The 16,350-nt window shown below is 45.2% G+C and overlaps 1 protein-coding gene across 1 annotated transcript; it reads left to right on the forward strand.

Annotated features, from left to right (window-relative positions):
* Positions 1-264: 264 nt before the first annotated feature.
* On the forward strand, positions 265-16,314 carry LOC307128563 (NACHT, LRR and PYD domains-containing protein 1 homolog; the record flags this gene model as incomplete). Its single annotated transcript, XM_079820474.1, has 9 exons — positions 265-430; positions 10,972-11,064; positions 11,288-12,832; positions 12,943-12,994; positions 13,414-13,451; positions 13,575-13,608; positions 14,034-14,071; positions 14,196-14,256; positions 14,657-16,314. Exons 3-9 carry the CDS (start codon positions 12,725-12,727, stop codon positions 16,312-16,314), a joined length of 1,989 nt encoding a protein of 662 aa, XP_079676600.1. The 5' UTR covers positions 265-430; positions 10,972-11,064; positions 11,288-12,724.
* Between the last annotated feature and the right edge of the window lie 36 nt (positions 16,315-16,350).

Raw genomic sequence — 16,350 nt, forward strand, 5'->3', positions numbered from 1 at the left:
TTCAGAACCATGGGAAAACCATATTGAAGTCCCCCATTGAGAATTCCAGAATTTGGCATCATCATTAACTGAATGTGCTTCTTGTATATAACAAAAATCAGCCCTGAATTGTCTAGCAAATAGAAACAACGTTTTCCTTTTAATATTATTACGCAACCCCCTAGCTGTTACACTGATGTTATGTCAGTACCTTTCAGTTCGATTTCTGAGCAGTCCGTGGGCGTGTCTGTCGAATCACCTGTTACTGGCTACTTCCTGTTTCTCGAGTCAGGAAGCGTCGTACGTTTTTAGAGGATGACAAAATAAACTGGTGTAATTCTTTGGAATTCTTACTGTACTGCAGCATGAACTTCGGAACACTATTAATAAAGCTCTGCTGTAACTTAAAACGCAGGATAAAGTCGATCAATCACGATGGCTCATCCTCATAGTGAGTGTACTATTTATGTAATTATTATTTAGCTAAATCTTTTCTCTTTTTTACCGAACTAATAAACCCTGGATTCCGATCGAAATTCAGACAATTTGTGTTGCTTGTAAATTTTGCTTTGATTAATTAATTACTTTTTTTTTTAGTTATTATTATTATTATTATTATTATTATTATTATTATTATATGTTGCTTGGGAAGGCGTTCAAGTCCTCCTGGGAAGTTCGTATGTAGGAATTTAATTTCGTGTTACGACGTCATTTAAGGCGTTCAAGTCACTTTCGTTGGAGTAAGATATCTTATGGAGTAGGCCTACTTTCTCTTAATTAATTACACAAAAATGCAGCAAGGTTCTTAAAATCCACTCCCAGAAAATGTACAACAATGAATGTGCATCAGGTGTGCTTTTTTATGTTTTAGCCAACTATATGAAGCCACTGTAACCTTATCGTTACATATTATATTATGTTACAATTGTTACAAAAGGGTTGCCACCTTCAGTGTGGCAAAATAAGGAACACCAATTCACGACAATATTCTATAGGCCTAGGTCAATATTCACCACTAACCAAACGCTTTTCCCCTGCCACAAGATCTCTCACTGTTTTACAGCTGCCTGACACACAGATTGATGCATGAAAGCACCAGACAGTGCAATCACGCCCTTATTTACAATTTTTTGCAACCTTACCATGTATTTTAATCCACTCATTTGTCTGTAATGGAGCACGCATCCCATCCATAGACTGTAAAAATATGGACGTAGTGTCCATGACGTCACCCATAGGATTCTGAAGAGCAATTTTGAAGCGTAAAGTAGGGTCGAACTGGCCGTTGCCATCTTGGCAGCGCTTCATCTCGTGTCACTCCCGGATAATAGAAAATGGGCAAAGAGGCGGGATGTGGGTGGAGCTGAGGTGACGCTATGACTAACAGACAGCAGATAAATGGCTATCCACCTGTCACTCAAAGTGGCCTTAACTATGCAGAACTTTAAGGCTTATGTATTGTAAACGAATGAGTTTGTTAAAAAAATTCACCCCCCTCACAGTTGTCATGAAGGGCAAAATTAGCCATATAGACCAAAACCACATTTCGTACCAGGCTGTAAACATGTTTTTTTTCTGCTGTTGCTGTTGGGCATTTAACATGGGGCTCAATGAGATTCTGCTCCCTTCTGGAGCCTGTCTCTAGCGGTCAGTCGATGAATTGCAGTTTAAGTCACTTCCGTATTGGCTTCAAGAGAAACTGGGGAAGGTTGCCGCTTGGTCCCGTCACCTATAAGCGTTGCATCTGCCACAATTTAGCGTCGCGCCTGCCTCAAGATCTCTCACTGTTTTACTGCTGCCTGTGCCTGACACACAGATTGGTGCCATGTATTTTAATCCACTTATTTGTCTGTAATGGAGCTTGCGTCCGGTCACCTAAAAGCGTCACCTCGCGCCTGTCTGGCAACTGGCAAGTTAAAAATATTGCGTCCTCTTCTATTTTATTATTTTCGATTAATCATTCAAATGCTGTCAATTTCACAGACTAAATTCAGTATATGAGTCCATTTGTGTGGGATTTGCCGGTGATATGGCTAATACGGAAGGGACTTGAACTGCAATTCATCGACTGGCCGCTAGAGACAGGCTCCAGAAGGGAGCAGAATCTCATTGAGCCCCATGTTAAATGCCCAACAGCAACTTACAGCAGAAAAAAACATGTTTACACCCTGGTACGAAATGTGGTTTTGGTCTATATGGCTAATTTTGCCCTTCATGACAACTGTGAGGGGGGTGAATTTTTTTAACAAACTCATTCGTTTACATAAGCCTTAAAGTTCTGCATAATTAAGGGCGTGGCCACTTTGAGTGACAGGTGGATAGCCATTTATCTGCTGTCTGTTAGTCATCGCGTCACCTCAGCTCCACCCACATCCCGCCTCTTTGCCCATTTTCTATTATCCGGGAGTGACACGAGATGAAGCACTGCCAAGATGGCAACGGCCAGTTCGACCCTACTTTACGCTTCAAAAATGCTCTTCAGAATCCTATGGGTGACGTCATGGACACTACGTCCATATTTTTACAGTCTATGGTAAAACCCCCTGCAGTTAGGGACGAGTAATGATGATTATTAAAATGTATTTTTAATTATTACATTTACATTTTCTTCCTTGCATGAACTAGCTTTTTTGTTTATTTTGCAGTTCTCACTGATGCAAATTCAAAAATTCAACATAGCCTACTAGACAAATGCTAGCCTTAAAGAATCACTGCTTCTTAAGGGACAAAACATGCTTTAGATGTTAAAAAATAAAAACTAGCACTATTAAAAATGTATATATTTGTGGACAAAGGTATCAGATAATAAATCATGTAAGGAAAAAGGTTATGAAAATATATTTTTCTAAAAGTTCATATTTATTCATTTCATAACTTAATTTGTGTCAACTCCGTCAGACACACTAAAAAGCATGCTAATTTAATTTAATCTAACAGTGTAAAGTCTTCAGTTATGTAATATTGGTGTTCAGTAAATTAGAAGTCATAAAATACATTCTCTGTTTTTTTGTTTTGTTTATGAACAATCAAGATCCTAAATTCCTTAATTTCTTCTCCCTCCCTTTAATAGCCTATTAAACATAATCACCAATGTTCTTAGGTAATTAAGACATAATATCATGTAGTTTCATTGATGTTTTAAAATGTTTACACAATAAATTGAAAAAAAAAAAGAAGAAGACATTTCTTTCAAAATTATCAGAAACCTTCACCAGACAGTGTTAAATACGGATGGAGTTGACAAATATTGATGGTGTTGACAAAGGTCGGGTTGAGGCCAAATATACAGTATTTAAATAGAAACAGGCATGGGCGTCGGAACCATTGTATGTGGGACAAGACCCACCCACTTTTTACAATCAATGATATTGGACCAACTCACTTTTATAGTCTCTAACATTCACATGTCTGTTTACCTACCCTTAATCGATAGACACTTATTATTACACATATGTTAGACGCTTTATTTCCACTTTTCTAATATTTTCTTCATTTTTATTGAAAATAAATGCCTTTCCGATCTGATATGTGATGGGAAAAGGGAGAAGATTGAGCTTGGCGAAAGGCGGACTTCGAACCGCGGGTCGTTCTCTTACGAGAGGTTCTCTCGTATTGCGTAAGTTCCTTACGCTACGGGAAAGTATTCTTTCTTCGAGATTTCTGAAAAACCCAAAATTATCCTTAATTTTGTAACATTGTCAACGCAGTGCGGCAGCCTGGCAGACCATAGCAGGCTATACCAGCGTGCTATTGGCTGCTCTGCTGGCAACTGCAGCAGCCTATCGGTGAGCCCGCGTGACGTGGCGACCAATGAGGGCGCTTCGCGCCCACCTGGCTTCATTTGCCTACAGGTGGGGCGTGGCCACGTGTATATAAGCAGGGCTCACGGGCTGCATATTCGATTTTCTTTTCTTCAGCGAAGCCCTTCGCATCGCTGGATCTGGAACCCGCCGCCGTGATCGTGCAGACGAGCAAGCAGAGGACAGCGCCTGAAGAAGCCGGCAGCATCGCGCCACCTTCAGCCATCCGTGCCTGCTCTGCTATCCGGCAGCCTATATCCTTTCTTGCTCAAGTGTTGTCGCCGCTGCGTCACACTTTTCACAAAAAGAGCCGAGCGTTTTTCTAAAAATGTCTCGTTCCACCTGCGGCTCGTGTCACGCGCAGCTCAGTTCCGGGGACCGCCATGTGATCTGCGCTCTCTGCCTGGGCCGTGATCACGCCGCCGCCGCACTTCTCGCCGGCGGATGCCCGGAGTGCGAGGAACTGACGATGTCGACCCTGCGGGCTCGACTCGATCAGTTCGAGGACGACATCCCTTCAGTCTCTGCTAAGCCGCGCAGAAAAAAGCGCCGCTCGCAGCGGACTCCGGAGTTTGCCGAGAGAAGCTCGCCGGAACTCCTCCCGCCCGCTTCACTCTCGCCTTCCCCGCCCCCACCCCAGGCCGCCATTTCTGTTGCCGCCTCCGGGGATGAGGCGGATGCGGCCGCGGAACGCGCCGACAGCTGCTCCATCATGGCTTCCGACAGCGAGGAATGGTCTTCCGCGACCTCTTCAGTCCGAGCCTCCGGACGCTCTCGAGCGGGTGAGGACGCCGAACTGTTGCGCCTTCTCACCCGGGCTGTCGAGCAGCTAGGCCTCGAATGAGCCCCGCCCAAGGTGGCAGCGCCGAATCGGCTCGACGGATGCTTCCTGAACAGTCGCCGCCGTGCGCCCGCCGCCAGGACTGCACCTTTTCTGCCAGAGCTTCACGAGGAGCTCGCGAAGTCCTGGAACGCGCCATTCTCCGCGAGGGTCTCGTCTCAGGCTTCTTCGACGCTCTCACAAGTTGACGGCGCGGCTGAGAAAGGCTACAACGCTATCCCTCCGGTGGAAGAGGCGGTTGCAGCGCACCTTTGCCCGCCTTCTGGTTGGCGTTCAAAGGCTGCCCTCCCGTCTAAGGCCTGCAGAGTGACGTCATCGCTGATCGGCCGCGCTTTCGCTGCCTCCGGTCAAGCTACGTCTGCTCTGCACTCTATGGCCGTGCTGCAAATCCTCCAAGCCAATCTCCTCCGCGACCTGGACGAGAGGAGCTGTGACGCTGAGTTGATCACGGATTTGCGAAGCGCGACAGATCTCTCCCTCCACGCTACCAAGACCGCAGCACAAGCCATCGGACGCTCTATGGCCTCCCTTACGGTAGCTGAGCGCCACCTCTGGCTCACGCTCGCGGACATGCGAGAAACAGAGCGCGCGGCCTTCCTAAACGCCCTGCTCTCCCCGTCTGGGCTCTTCGGACCAGCGGTCAAGGGGATCGTCGACCGCTTCTCTGAAGTGCAGAAAACGACGCAGGCCATGAACCTCTTCCTGCCTCGACGCCCCGGCACTGGCAATAGCTCCGTTGCTCGCCGTCCTCGCGACCAGCCAGCACCGAGCCCCACGCAGCGCCCAGCGCGGCCCCCTTCGTCTCAGCGAAGACCGAGCGGCCGCCCCAGATCGCGCTCTTCCAGCCGTGGTAAGCCGCCTCCCCCTCGGGGCCCCCGGCCTAGGATCGTGCTGAAGTCCGAGCCTCCAAAGCCCTCCTAGCCAGAGGCAAGAAACGACGGTTAAGTCCCGCCGCGGCCGGACCACCGTCAAAACTCTCTTTCCTGTCAGCCCCCACCACTGTGGCTGCTGCAGATGGCGCACCGCGCCCGCCCCTCCTATACTGGCCGTCAAACCCGCGAAGCGCGGCGTTTCGAGCCTGGAGGCCGTTCTATCCCGTGTGGCACACGCGAAAACGTGGGAAGCCATTCCAGGTGTATCAGAATGGGTGCTGAGAACAGTGAAGCACGGCTACACTCTGCAGTTCGCTCGCCGCCCTCCGCGCTTCTGTGCGCGTACAGAGACGAGAGTGAGCGAGGAAGTAGCACATCTACTTCGAGCGGAGATAGCCACACTGCTGTGCAAAGGGGCTATAGAACCGGTTCCCCATTCTATGAGCGAGTCAGGCTTTTACAGCCGGTATTTTCTCGTGCCAAAAAGGGACGGGTCGCTCAGACCGATTCTGGATCTGAGGCGTCTGAACAAAGCTCTTATGAGGAGATCGTTCAAGATGCTCACGACAAAGCAGATCCTCGCGCATATTCGCCCGAGAGACTGGCTAATTTCCCTAGATTTGAAAGACGCATATTTTCAAATCAAGATAACGCCGCGTCACAGGCCATTCTTACGATTCGCCTTCAACGGCCAGGCTTATCAATACACCGTCCTTCCGTTCGGCCTGTCACTAGCACCCCGTACATTTACGAAGTGCATGGACGCGGCCCACGCTCCCCTGAGAAACCAGGGGATGCGAATATTGAACTACCTGGACGATTGGCTCATCCTGGCGCAGTCAGAGGCCGAGCTCCTCGCCCACAAGGCAATGCTGCTCAGCCATCTGGACAGCCTGGGGCTCACGGTCAATTGGACCAAGAGCTCATTAGTGCCCACGCAATCAACCTCATTTCTGGGTTTGAATCTGGACACTGTGACTATGTCTGCCCGCCTGTCACCCCAACGCGCGCGCCAAGTTCGGCGCATGGCTGCGTACTTCCGGCCGGGCAAAATCGCACCTCTCAAGCTTTTTCAGAGGATGCTGGGACGTATGGCCTCAGCTGCAGCTGTGCTCCAGCTGGGCTTAATGCGCATGCGCCCGCTGCAACGCTGGTTAAACGCCCGAGTGCCTCACAGAGCCTGGGCTTCCGGAGGCTTCAGGATCAGAGTGACTGGTTAGTAGCCGACTGGTACCAGCGGGGAGTGACAATGGGAGCCATCTCACACCGCAAAGTCATCTCGACGGACGCCTCCACCTCGGGTTGGGGCGCCGTTTTCGAGGGCAGACCGGCCTCGGGCCTCTGGTCGAGCGGAGAAAAACTCCTACACATAAACTGTTTGGAGATGATAGCGGTAGAGAACGCGCTCAAGCAGTTTCTCCCATTTATACGAGGACACCACGTGTTGGTCCGGTCGGACAATACCACGGTGGTGTCCTACGTGAACCGGCAGGGCGGTGTCAGGTCCAGGTGTCTGGGCAATCTGACGGAACGCCTGCTCGTGTGGGCACACAGCTCGCTGCGCTCGCTGAGAGCTGCGCACGTACCGGGCCACCTCAATGTGGGCCCGGACAAGCTGTCCAGGGGCCTCATTCTCCCAGGAGAATGGTCCCTGCACCCCCAGACAGTCCAGCTGGTATGGCGCCTATTCGGCAGAGCGGAGCTCGACCTCTTTGCAACAAAAGAGAACGCCCGCTGCCCGACGTTTCTGTCCAAAAGCGAGGATGCGCTGTCCCAACCTTGGCCCAGCCTCCCGCTGTATGCTTTCCCGCCGATTTCCCTATTGACCCAGGTCATAGCGAAAATCAGGGAGACGCGCCGCCCGGTGCTCCTTATAGCGCCGCGCTGGGAGAACCAGATTTGGTACCCAGAGCTGGTGAAGCTGTCGCACTCACCCCCCTGGCCAGTTCCGCTGAGAGCAGACCTCCTCTCTCAAGCAGGAGGGTCAGTTTGGCATCCCCATCCAGAGCGATGGTCTCTGCATGTATGGGTGACCAACGGATACCCGTTGACCTGCCCGAAGGGGTTATGAGCACGATTTCACACTCTAGAGCCCCCTCGACGAGGCGGTTATATAGTTCTAAGTGGTCGGTGTTCACTGAGTGGTGTGCTTCCAAGGGATTGGATCCACAGCAATGTGGGGTCCAGCGGGTGCTCCCCTTCCTCCAGGAGCTGTTGGAACTGGGCAGGTCCCCTTCCACGCTCAAAGTGTATGTAGCGGCTATAGCAGCGTTCGCTCAGACGACGCTAGGCAGCACGCTAGGAAGGAACGAGCTCATCATCCGTTTCCTCAGAGGAGCCAGACGGATGAATCCCCCGCGGCCCCCATCGGTTCCTATTTGGGATCTGGCCTTGGTCCTAGAGGCCATGAAGGCTCATCCTTTCGAACCGCTCGAGACTGTGGAACCGAGGTTCCTTTCGCTAAAAAACGCGTTCCTGATAGCTCTGGCTTCAGTAAAACGCGTGGGGGATCTACACGCGCTCTCAGTTTGCCCGACGTGTATGGAGTTCGGCCCAAATGACTCCAAGGTCATTCTTAGGCCGAGGCATGGTTATATCCCCAAAGTGATAGGCACTCCCTTCAGGGCGCAGATTGTCTCCCTCTCGGCTCTGCCAGCACCCGACGAGGGGGACGGTGGCAATGTCCTCTGCCCTGTCAGGGCATTGAGGGTTTACATCACATGCTCCGCCGCCTTCAGGCGTTCTGAGCAGCTATTTGTTTCGTTTGGAGGGCGCACTAAAGGTCTCGCCTCCTCGAAACAGACCCTATCCAGGTGGATAGTGGACGCGATTGCAGTAGCTTACGCTTCCAAACACCTGCAGTGCCCGCTAGGTGTCAGAGCACACTCCACTAGAGGCATGGCCTCTTCGTGGGCTTGGGCCAGAGGGATTTCCATCCACGATATTTGCATGGCGGCAGGCTGGGCCTCCCCGTCTACGTTCGTGAGATTTTACAATCTGGAAGTTCCTGCCTTACAGGCGAAAGTGTTATCAGTTCAATAAGGCTGTTGGTTCTGCCCAGTGATTCTGCGCAGACATAGCTCACATACTGGTAGTAAGTTCGGTACGAGGCTTACGTGAATTTGAAGGAGATCGGCGGTGCCGTTCCCTCATTTACGAAAAGAGCTGTCGTGAGTTTGAAGGTGACCGGCGGTGCCGTTACCTCACTCATATGACTAGATATTGTGAATTTGAAGGAGACCGGCGGTGCCGTTCCCTCATTTACGAAAAGAGCTGTTGTGAGTTTGAAGGTGACCGGCGGTGCCGTTACCTCACTTATATGACAAGATATTGTGAATTTGAAGGCGACCGGCGTTGCCGTTCCCTCATTCATGAGACAAGGTGTGGTGAATTTGAAGGCGACCGGCAGGTGCCGTTCCCTCATTCATAAGACAGGGTGTTGTAACCACCCGTTGTAACCACCCGTCAGTTCGAACGAAGTGTCTGTATATGTGGTGGCCCGTTTTCCTTACCGGCCACCCTGCCCGAGCAGTGTTTTTTCCCCGGTTCCCTGGGATACATATGCTGTATGCGAGGCGCGCACGGCGTTGACAATATGTTCCCGTAGCGTAAGGAACTTACGCAATACGAGAGAACCTCTCGTAAGAGAACGATACTCGGTTACTTAACGTAACCTCGGTTCTCTCTAGAAGAGGGAACGAGTATTGCGTTCCTTGCCGTGCACCCCGCGGGCTTTTACGCTTCAGAACTACGAAAACGGAATATGCAGCCCGTGAGCCCTGCTTATATACACGTGGCCACGCCCCACCTGTAGGCAAATGAAGCCAGGTGGGCGTGAAGCGCCCTCATTGGTCGCCACGTCACGCGGGCTCACCGATAGGCTGCTGCAGTTGCCAGCAGAGCAGCCAATAGCACGCTGGTATAGCCTGCTATGGTCTGCCAGGCTGCCGCACTGCGTTGACAATGTTACAAAATTAAGGATAATTTTGGGTTTTTCAGAAATCTCAAAGAAAGAATACTTTCCCGTAGCGTAAGGAACTTACGCAATACTCGTTCCCTCTTCTAGAGAGAACCGAGGTTACGTTAAGTAACCGAGTATCGATTTGTGTCAAAACTGCCGTGCGTCTTACCCCTACACTACTGGCGCTTTCAATGATATGGGGATTTCCGTAATTTTGTCTTTTCGAACTATATGTTTAGCAAGCAAAGCGGTATATTTGAACTTAATGTAATGTAATGTAATGTGACATTTTTGACACACCCACCAAACAAGAGAAAACGTATCTAAAACCCTGTTGCACACCGTTTCCAAGAAACATGTCGTTCAAGCCGGAAATGGTAGCAAAACGTTGCGCACCAATCTTCCAGTGGTGCATTCGGAGGATGATTCCTTGGTTTTATTACTCTGTACTTTTTGCTCTCTTACATTTTTCTGCTCATATTTTACTCTTTTGTATGCTTTTTTTTATGTGCTGTTTTTCTCTTTGTTCTTCTTTCCATGTTCTGCGCTTGCTTTTCCAAATGTTGCAGTTTGAGCGACAGTTTGTTTGACAGAAAGTTTGAGTTTGAGGGCGGGCTAAGCATATGTTAGCATCATTTTTGATTCACGCCTTATTATTTTTTGATCCGTGACTGCAATACTTTCGGTGGGAATTTAATACCATAGTGGTCTCTCTCCCACAGTTTTAAAATTGATTAAAATTTGAAAATCGTCTAGTGTGTCCCAGGCCTTACGAAGTAACCTCGCCAACTACTGGCCTGGCATGAATAATAGCGTTTTTAGTCATTTTCGCAAGTCTGTGTGAATAGGATCGGAAAACTTTTCAGTTTTTAGCACATTGTTGTTCTGTAGTGCAGCTGCTGAACTTCTAGTGAAAACAATTTAGAGCATCTAGCATTCAGACACAGTATAACGTTGTGTAAACGTACTCTAAATTCCAATTTTCAATAGTTATCATAGCTACAGCAAAACCAAATCCATTACTTTCCAGGCACCACAAAACCGCAAATGTGCCCATTTTTATCTGAACTATTATTCAACAGTCTTGGTTACTTTTCTTTGGAACCAAATGCACGCACCTAATCATTCCCAATTAGGAGAGGAAAACTGGATTTGCAAGAAGCCATTAAAGTAGGACCCAATTTGAGTGGTTTAATTTTAACCATCAGAAGTTACTTAAATATTGCCTTTGAAGTCATATTCAAAGAGCGATCCACAGAAAGATTTTACTGCAAATGTTGTTCTGCTAATGTTACCACACATATTAAAAGTAAGATTCCCGTAGGAAATGTCAGGAATATGTAGAATACTCACTCAGAGTTGTCCCTGTCATTTGTTGAGCTGAGTTTATTAAAGTGAAAGGAAGTGTGTTAGTAAAGGAGAACAGGGCAGAGTTTTAGTTTGTCATATAGCTGATCATTACAAAGCTTGTTGTCCCCAGTCCAGCTGATCTGTGTTCTGCATAATTATTTTCTTCAGAGCACTTTACACAGACATCAAGCTCAGATGATGATCAACCAAGTGTCCATAGAGAACACATTTGGGAAAAAACACCCCTTAAGTGGCAAGAAGGTATGGATTCTCCGATGAATTTTGTCTTTACCCAAAAGTTCCCTGCTCTAAGGCCTGGAAATTGTAAAAAAAGGGAAAAAAAGGATGATGTCTCTACCAGAATAATACTGTTTTTACCAGTTAATAACTATTTCAAATAAAAATCAAAAATCAAACTTAGATCAAACTGTACTTGTGTTCTTATTCCAGCTGACATGAGCTCTAACAAGTTATTTTCAAGCAGGTCCAGGCACAAAGATGAAACCTCAGTTACCTGTAAGTGATGAAGAATTTCCTACCATGTGTGTTTGTTACAATGAGACTGTGGTCAACTAAGAAGGACTTAAAAGATATTTTCCTTTTTTCTAATACTGTTTTTTGTGTCGGTTTACTTCATGTTCATTAACTGCTTAACACTCTCTTTATTAAGAGGAACGATTCGGCGATGTCTCAGCATCATTTTCGACGTAAAACGCTCAAAAGTAGGCATATATTCTCTCTTTTAAATATGAGATCTCTGCTTTGATTGCTGATTAACATTACAGTTTGCTGCTGTGTTTTGGTGTTTCACTAAGGAACTCAGTGTCCTAAAAGGACATCAGATAATGAGGTCTCTACCAGGATAATAAGCATTGGTTTCTACACTCTAAAAAAAAAGGTTCTATATGGCACCAAAAATGGTTCTTCGTCGTAATCATAGAGGAACTACTTTTGGTGCTATGTATACATGTTCTGTATATGGTAGCGGTGCTATGTAGCACCATAGTTAGCGGTGCTATATAGCACCTTAATCAAAGAACCGCTGAAGAACCACTGAAGCACCAAAATTGGTGTCTATAGCACTTAAAAAGGTTCCGCTATGATTACGAGCCAAGAACCATTTTTGTTGCCATATAGAACCTTTTTTTTAGAGTGTACTTAATCAGGGGTGTCAAACATCAACCCTAATTAAACACACCTGATCTAGATAATCCTAAATCCTTTAGGCTTATTTGAAAACTATAGGGGCCCATTCTTCGTTTGTGTATTTCTCAGTTATCTGGATTTTACTATTGACTATTTGACATTATCCAGGTTTGTTAAGTTCTTCAGAGCTCATCCTGGAGTTGCTGTCATTGCAACAGGTCCTTAATATTAAACCTGCTCTGGAGCAGGCTTATTTCATGTAAACAGGATTAGATTGCATCTTTTTAAGCGGCAGTGATTCTTAAAGATTATTATGCTTTAATTCTTAAAGTGTATTAAACACTTTAATACACTTTAAAATCAATGTATTTAATTCCAGTCACTAACGATACAAAAAAATGCACAAAAGACAAACCAGTAAAACAAAAGAACAGAGAAATACCAGTAAAACAAAAGAACAGAGAAATAATATAGTAGATGCACCATTGTTTGAAAGTTGTATGCGTATACCAGGCGGTTTAACAAACAAGATTTGTTTTTTTCTTTCTAATGAGGAAGCATTACTTTGACTACTGAGTTCACATGCAGAACTGAAATTCCAATCAGTACAATCAGTTTTCAGACAATGATGGGCATTTCAAATGCTTTCCCCGATTAAAATTATGAAGGCCCATCCCTACCTCTATCCCTAAATCTGGCCCCCAGTAGATTAGAGTGAATTGGGTAAAGCGGTTAAAAACACCCACCATGGTTTGAACACCCGCTAGCCTTCTACATGGATAAATACTTGCTATTTGGAATTGTACTTGACATTGTTCCAGGTGGCATGAGCTCTACCAGTCCTTTTCAAGCAAGTCTAGACAAAATGGAGGAATCTGCACCTGTAAGTGATGAGGATGTGTGTTTGTTATAATGAGACTGAACTTAAAAAAGACTTGAAAGCTTTTGATTTTCAATTAATGTTGAAACACTCATCATTCTCTCCTTATTAAGTGGCCACTTTGGGAGCGTGGCCAGGCTGAAAGATACCCAATAGTACCCGATGGTAGGCTCATATTCTGACATTCATTCAATGAGTAATATAAGCAAGATACGGACTATGTGTAAAGTGTTATATTGTTGCTTACACGTGTCACTTGCACTTCTGCTAATTGTTGTTGGAACTTTGTTAATCTGGACATACCTAATACACTTTTGAGTATGTAGGAAGGTTTATTCAAACACTTATAATATGCTTTAAAATGTATTTAATTCCAGTCACTAACAATACAAATCAAGCACAAAAGACAAACTAGTAATACAAAAGAACAGAGAAACAATATAGTAGATGCACCATTGTTTGAAATTGTTCTAGTGAAGTTGTATGCGTATGAAAGCACCCATCATGGATAAATACTTGCTCTCTGGTATTGTACTTGACATTATTCCAGCCGACATGAGCTCTAATCAGTTCTTTTCAAGCAGGTCCAGACGGAATTGAGACATTTCACTCATATACTCCTGTAAGTGTTGAGGAATTTCCTTTCTTGTGTGTTTGTTATAATGAGACTGTGAACTTAAAAAAGACTTGAAAGCTTTTGATTTTCAATTAATGTTGAAACACTCATCATTCTCTCCTTATTAAGGGGCCATTTTTGGAACACCCAATGATACAACAAGGTAGGCTCATATTCTGACTGTTTAATATGCAAGCAATGAGTAATATTATGCAAGATACGGACTATGTGTAAAGTGTTATATTGTTGCTTACACGTGTCACTTGCACTTCTGTTAAATGTTGGAACTTTGTTAATCTGGATATACCTAATTCAATTTTGAGTATGTAGGAAAGTTTATTCAAACACTTATAATATGCTTTAAAATTTATTTAATTCCAGTCGCTAACAATACAAATCAAGCACAAAAGACAAACCAGTAATACAAAAGAACAGAGAAACAATATAGTAGATGCACCATTGTTTGAAATTGTTCTAGTGAAGTTGAATGCGTATGAAAGCACCCATTATGGATAAATACTTGCTCTCTGGTATTGTACTTGACATTATTCCAGCCGACATGAGCTCTAATCAGTTTTTTTCAAGCAGGTCCAGACGGAATTGAGACATTTCACTCATATACTCCTGTAAGTGTTGAGGAATTTCCTTTCTTGTGTGTTTGTTATAATGAGACTGTGAACTTAAAAAAGACTTGAAAGCTTTTGATTTTCAACTAATGTTGAAACACTCATCATTGTCTCCTTATTAAAGAAGATATTGTGGCCAAACTCTGCATTTGTGGAGCATGCTTGGACTTCGGAAAGACACCAAGGTAGGCTCATATTCTTACTGTTTAATATGAGAGCTTTGATTGCTCTTGAAATAAATCAACAACTGAATAACACAAAACACTATAAGAGTTTAGATCCATAATTTAAAAAGCTGATACACACTGTAAGTGGTAAAATAGTGAACGGTTTTCCATTTTGAAACAGGTGTACCGGTAATTCAAATCTTTACCAAGCAGTTCTTACACTGATGGTCATATTTATTTAGAGCTACTGAACCAGAAGTTATAATATCGGTTATTATTAAGCATGTCTGTTATTTTGTCTATTCAGTGCTGTTAAACAAGACTTTTAATCTCATGGTGACTGCATTATGTGATTATTCTCCATTTAATTTAACATTTTGTATTGTGGGGGTAAAGAATGTTTTGTGTTTTCCTCTAGAATGGAAGAAGATGGTATGTCAGTATAAAAAGTCAGTCGACTGGCATGAAAATGAGAGGAGTTTCCTCTCTGGTCAACAAGTCTCCCTAGCTGATCTGTATACTGAACCTGTGATCATTCAGAAAAATAAAAAAGGCAGTTTTCAGAATATCAGTGTGGAGAAGTTGTTTAGTTTACGGATTGGTCTGTATTATCCAACGACTATCGTTCTCCAAGGAAATTCTGGTTGTGGAAAATCTTTCATAGCACAAAAGATTATGTTGGACTGGGCATCTGAAAAACAGTACCTTAAAGACTTTGGTCTAGCCTTCTACCTGAGATATGAAGAGCTGAAATGTATTTCTGAGGAGATTAACTTGATTGAGCTCCTGAGCTGGAATTGTAGTTTATCGCCAGATCAGATCTCACAGATGTTAAAGAGCTCAGCACAGAGAGTGCTCTTCATCATTGATGGACTTGATGATCTTGATGACCTTAGATTCATGTATCATGAATTTCGCATATCTTCTCAATTCCAGAGAGCCCCAGCTGAGGCTATTGTTTGTTCCTTGCTTCGAAAACAAATTCTGCCCCGATCTATCCTGCTTATCACTACTAGAACTGAGGTCCCACAGAGTGTGTTGCGTCTAAGACAACAGCGTTTCTTTAAGATTGTAGGTTTCTGTGAGAAAGGGGTGAAAGAGTACTTCCAGAAGTTCTTTCAGGATGAGGAACTCTTCAGGAAAGCTTTCAAGTATGTGAAGGAAAATGAATCCCTCTTCACCTTCTGCTACATCCCTGTTATCTGCTGGATCATCTGCACGGTTATGCGAGAGAGGTTCAGTGATGGTACAGATGTAACAAGTGGACTGGAAACCATCACCTCCATCTACGTTGACTTTGTGTCCACCCTACTGGAGCATCACTGCCAGGGTTTGAGTCAGTCCGTCCCGACCCTGCTGAGGAGTCTGGGTCAGCTGGCAGAGAGAGGGATGCTGGAACAGCAAGTCTTGTTTGATGAGAAAAGTGTGAATGAAACTGTTCCAGACCCTGCTGGCAGTCCATTCCTGTGCAAGTTCCTTATTAAGAGAAGAATCCGTGAGGAGACGATGTTCAGTTTCAGGCATCTCAGCTTTCAGGAGTTCTTCACTGCCCTGTACTATGTCCTTCTGGATGAAGAAGAGTCCCAGAGGAAAGTGAGAGAGCTGCTTCAAAGTGTAGAGAGAGGATGGGCTTTGTCCTGTTGGTCTGATAGAGACTCTTCAATGGCAGGTTTTGAAATAAGGCATTCAAAGCTTCTTCAGCCTGTGATTCTGTTCCTCTGTGGTCTCTGTAAGAAAGAATGGATCTCCTCATTCTTTGAAAAGCACTACATGGCAGTCTATATCAACATAGAAAACCAGATTAAGGAATGGATCAATCAGTGCTCACAGAGATATCAAAATGAACACATGCTGTTCATTCTCCATTGTCTCTATGAGCTCCATGAGAAGAGCTTCATTGGAAATGTTTTGGTTTCAATAGATCTGTCAAATATTCCACTGAAAAATGCAGACTGCTTGATGTTGCAGTTCTGTTTACAGAACTGTGTTAACATAAGCAATCTGAGACTCAATATAACATCTGACAATCTGAAGATTCTTCAGTCTGCACTGTACAGTTGTGGAGAGTTATGGTGAGCAAAGTTCAGACTCTACATGTTTTGACACTAACAC

The sequence above is a fragment of the Gobio gobio genome (assembly GCF_949357685.1).
Source record: "Gobio gobio genome assembly, chromosome: 6".
Lineage (NCBI taxonomy): Eukaryota > Metazoa > Chordata > Actinopteri > Cypriniformes > Gobionidae > Gobio > Gobio gobio.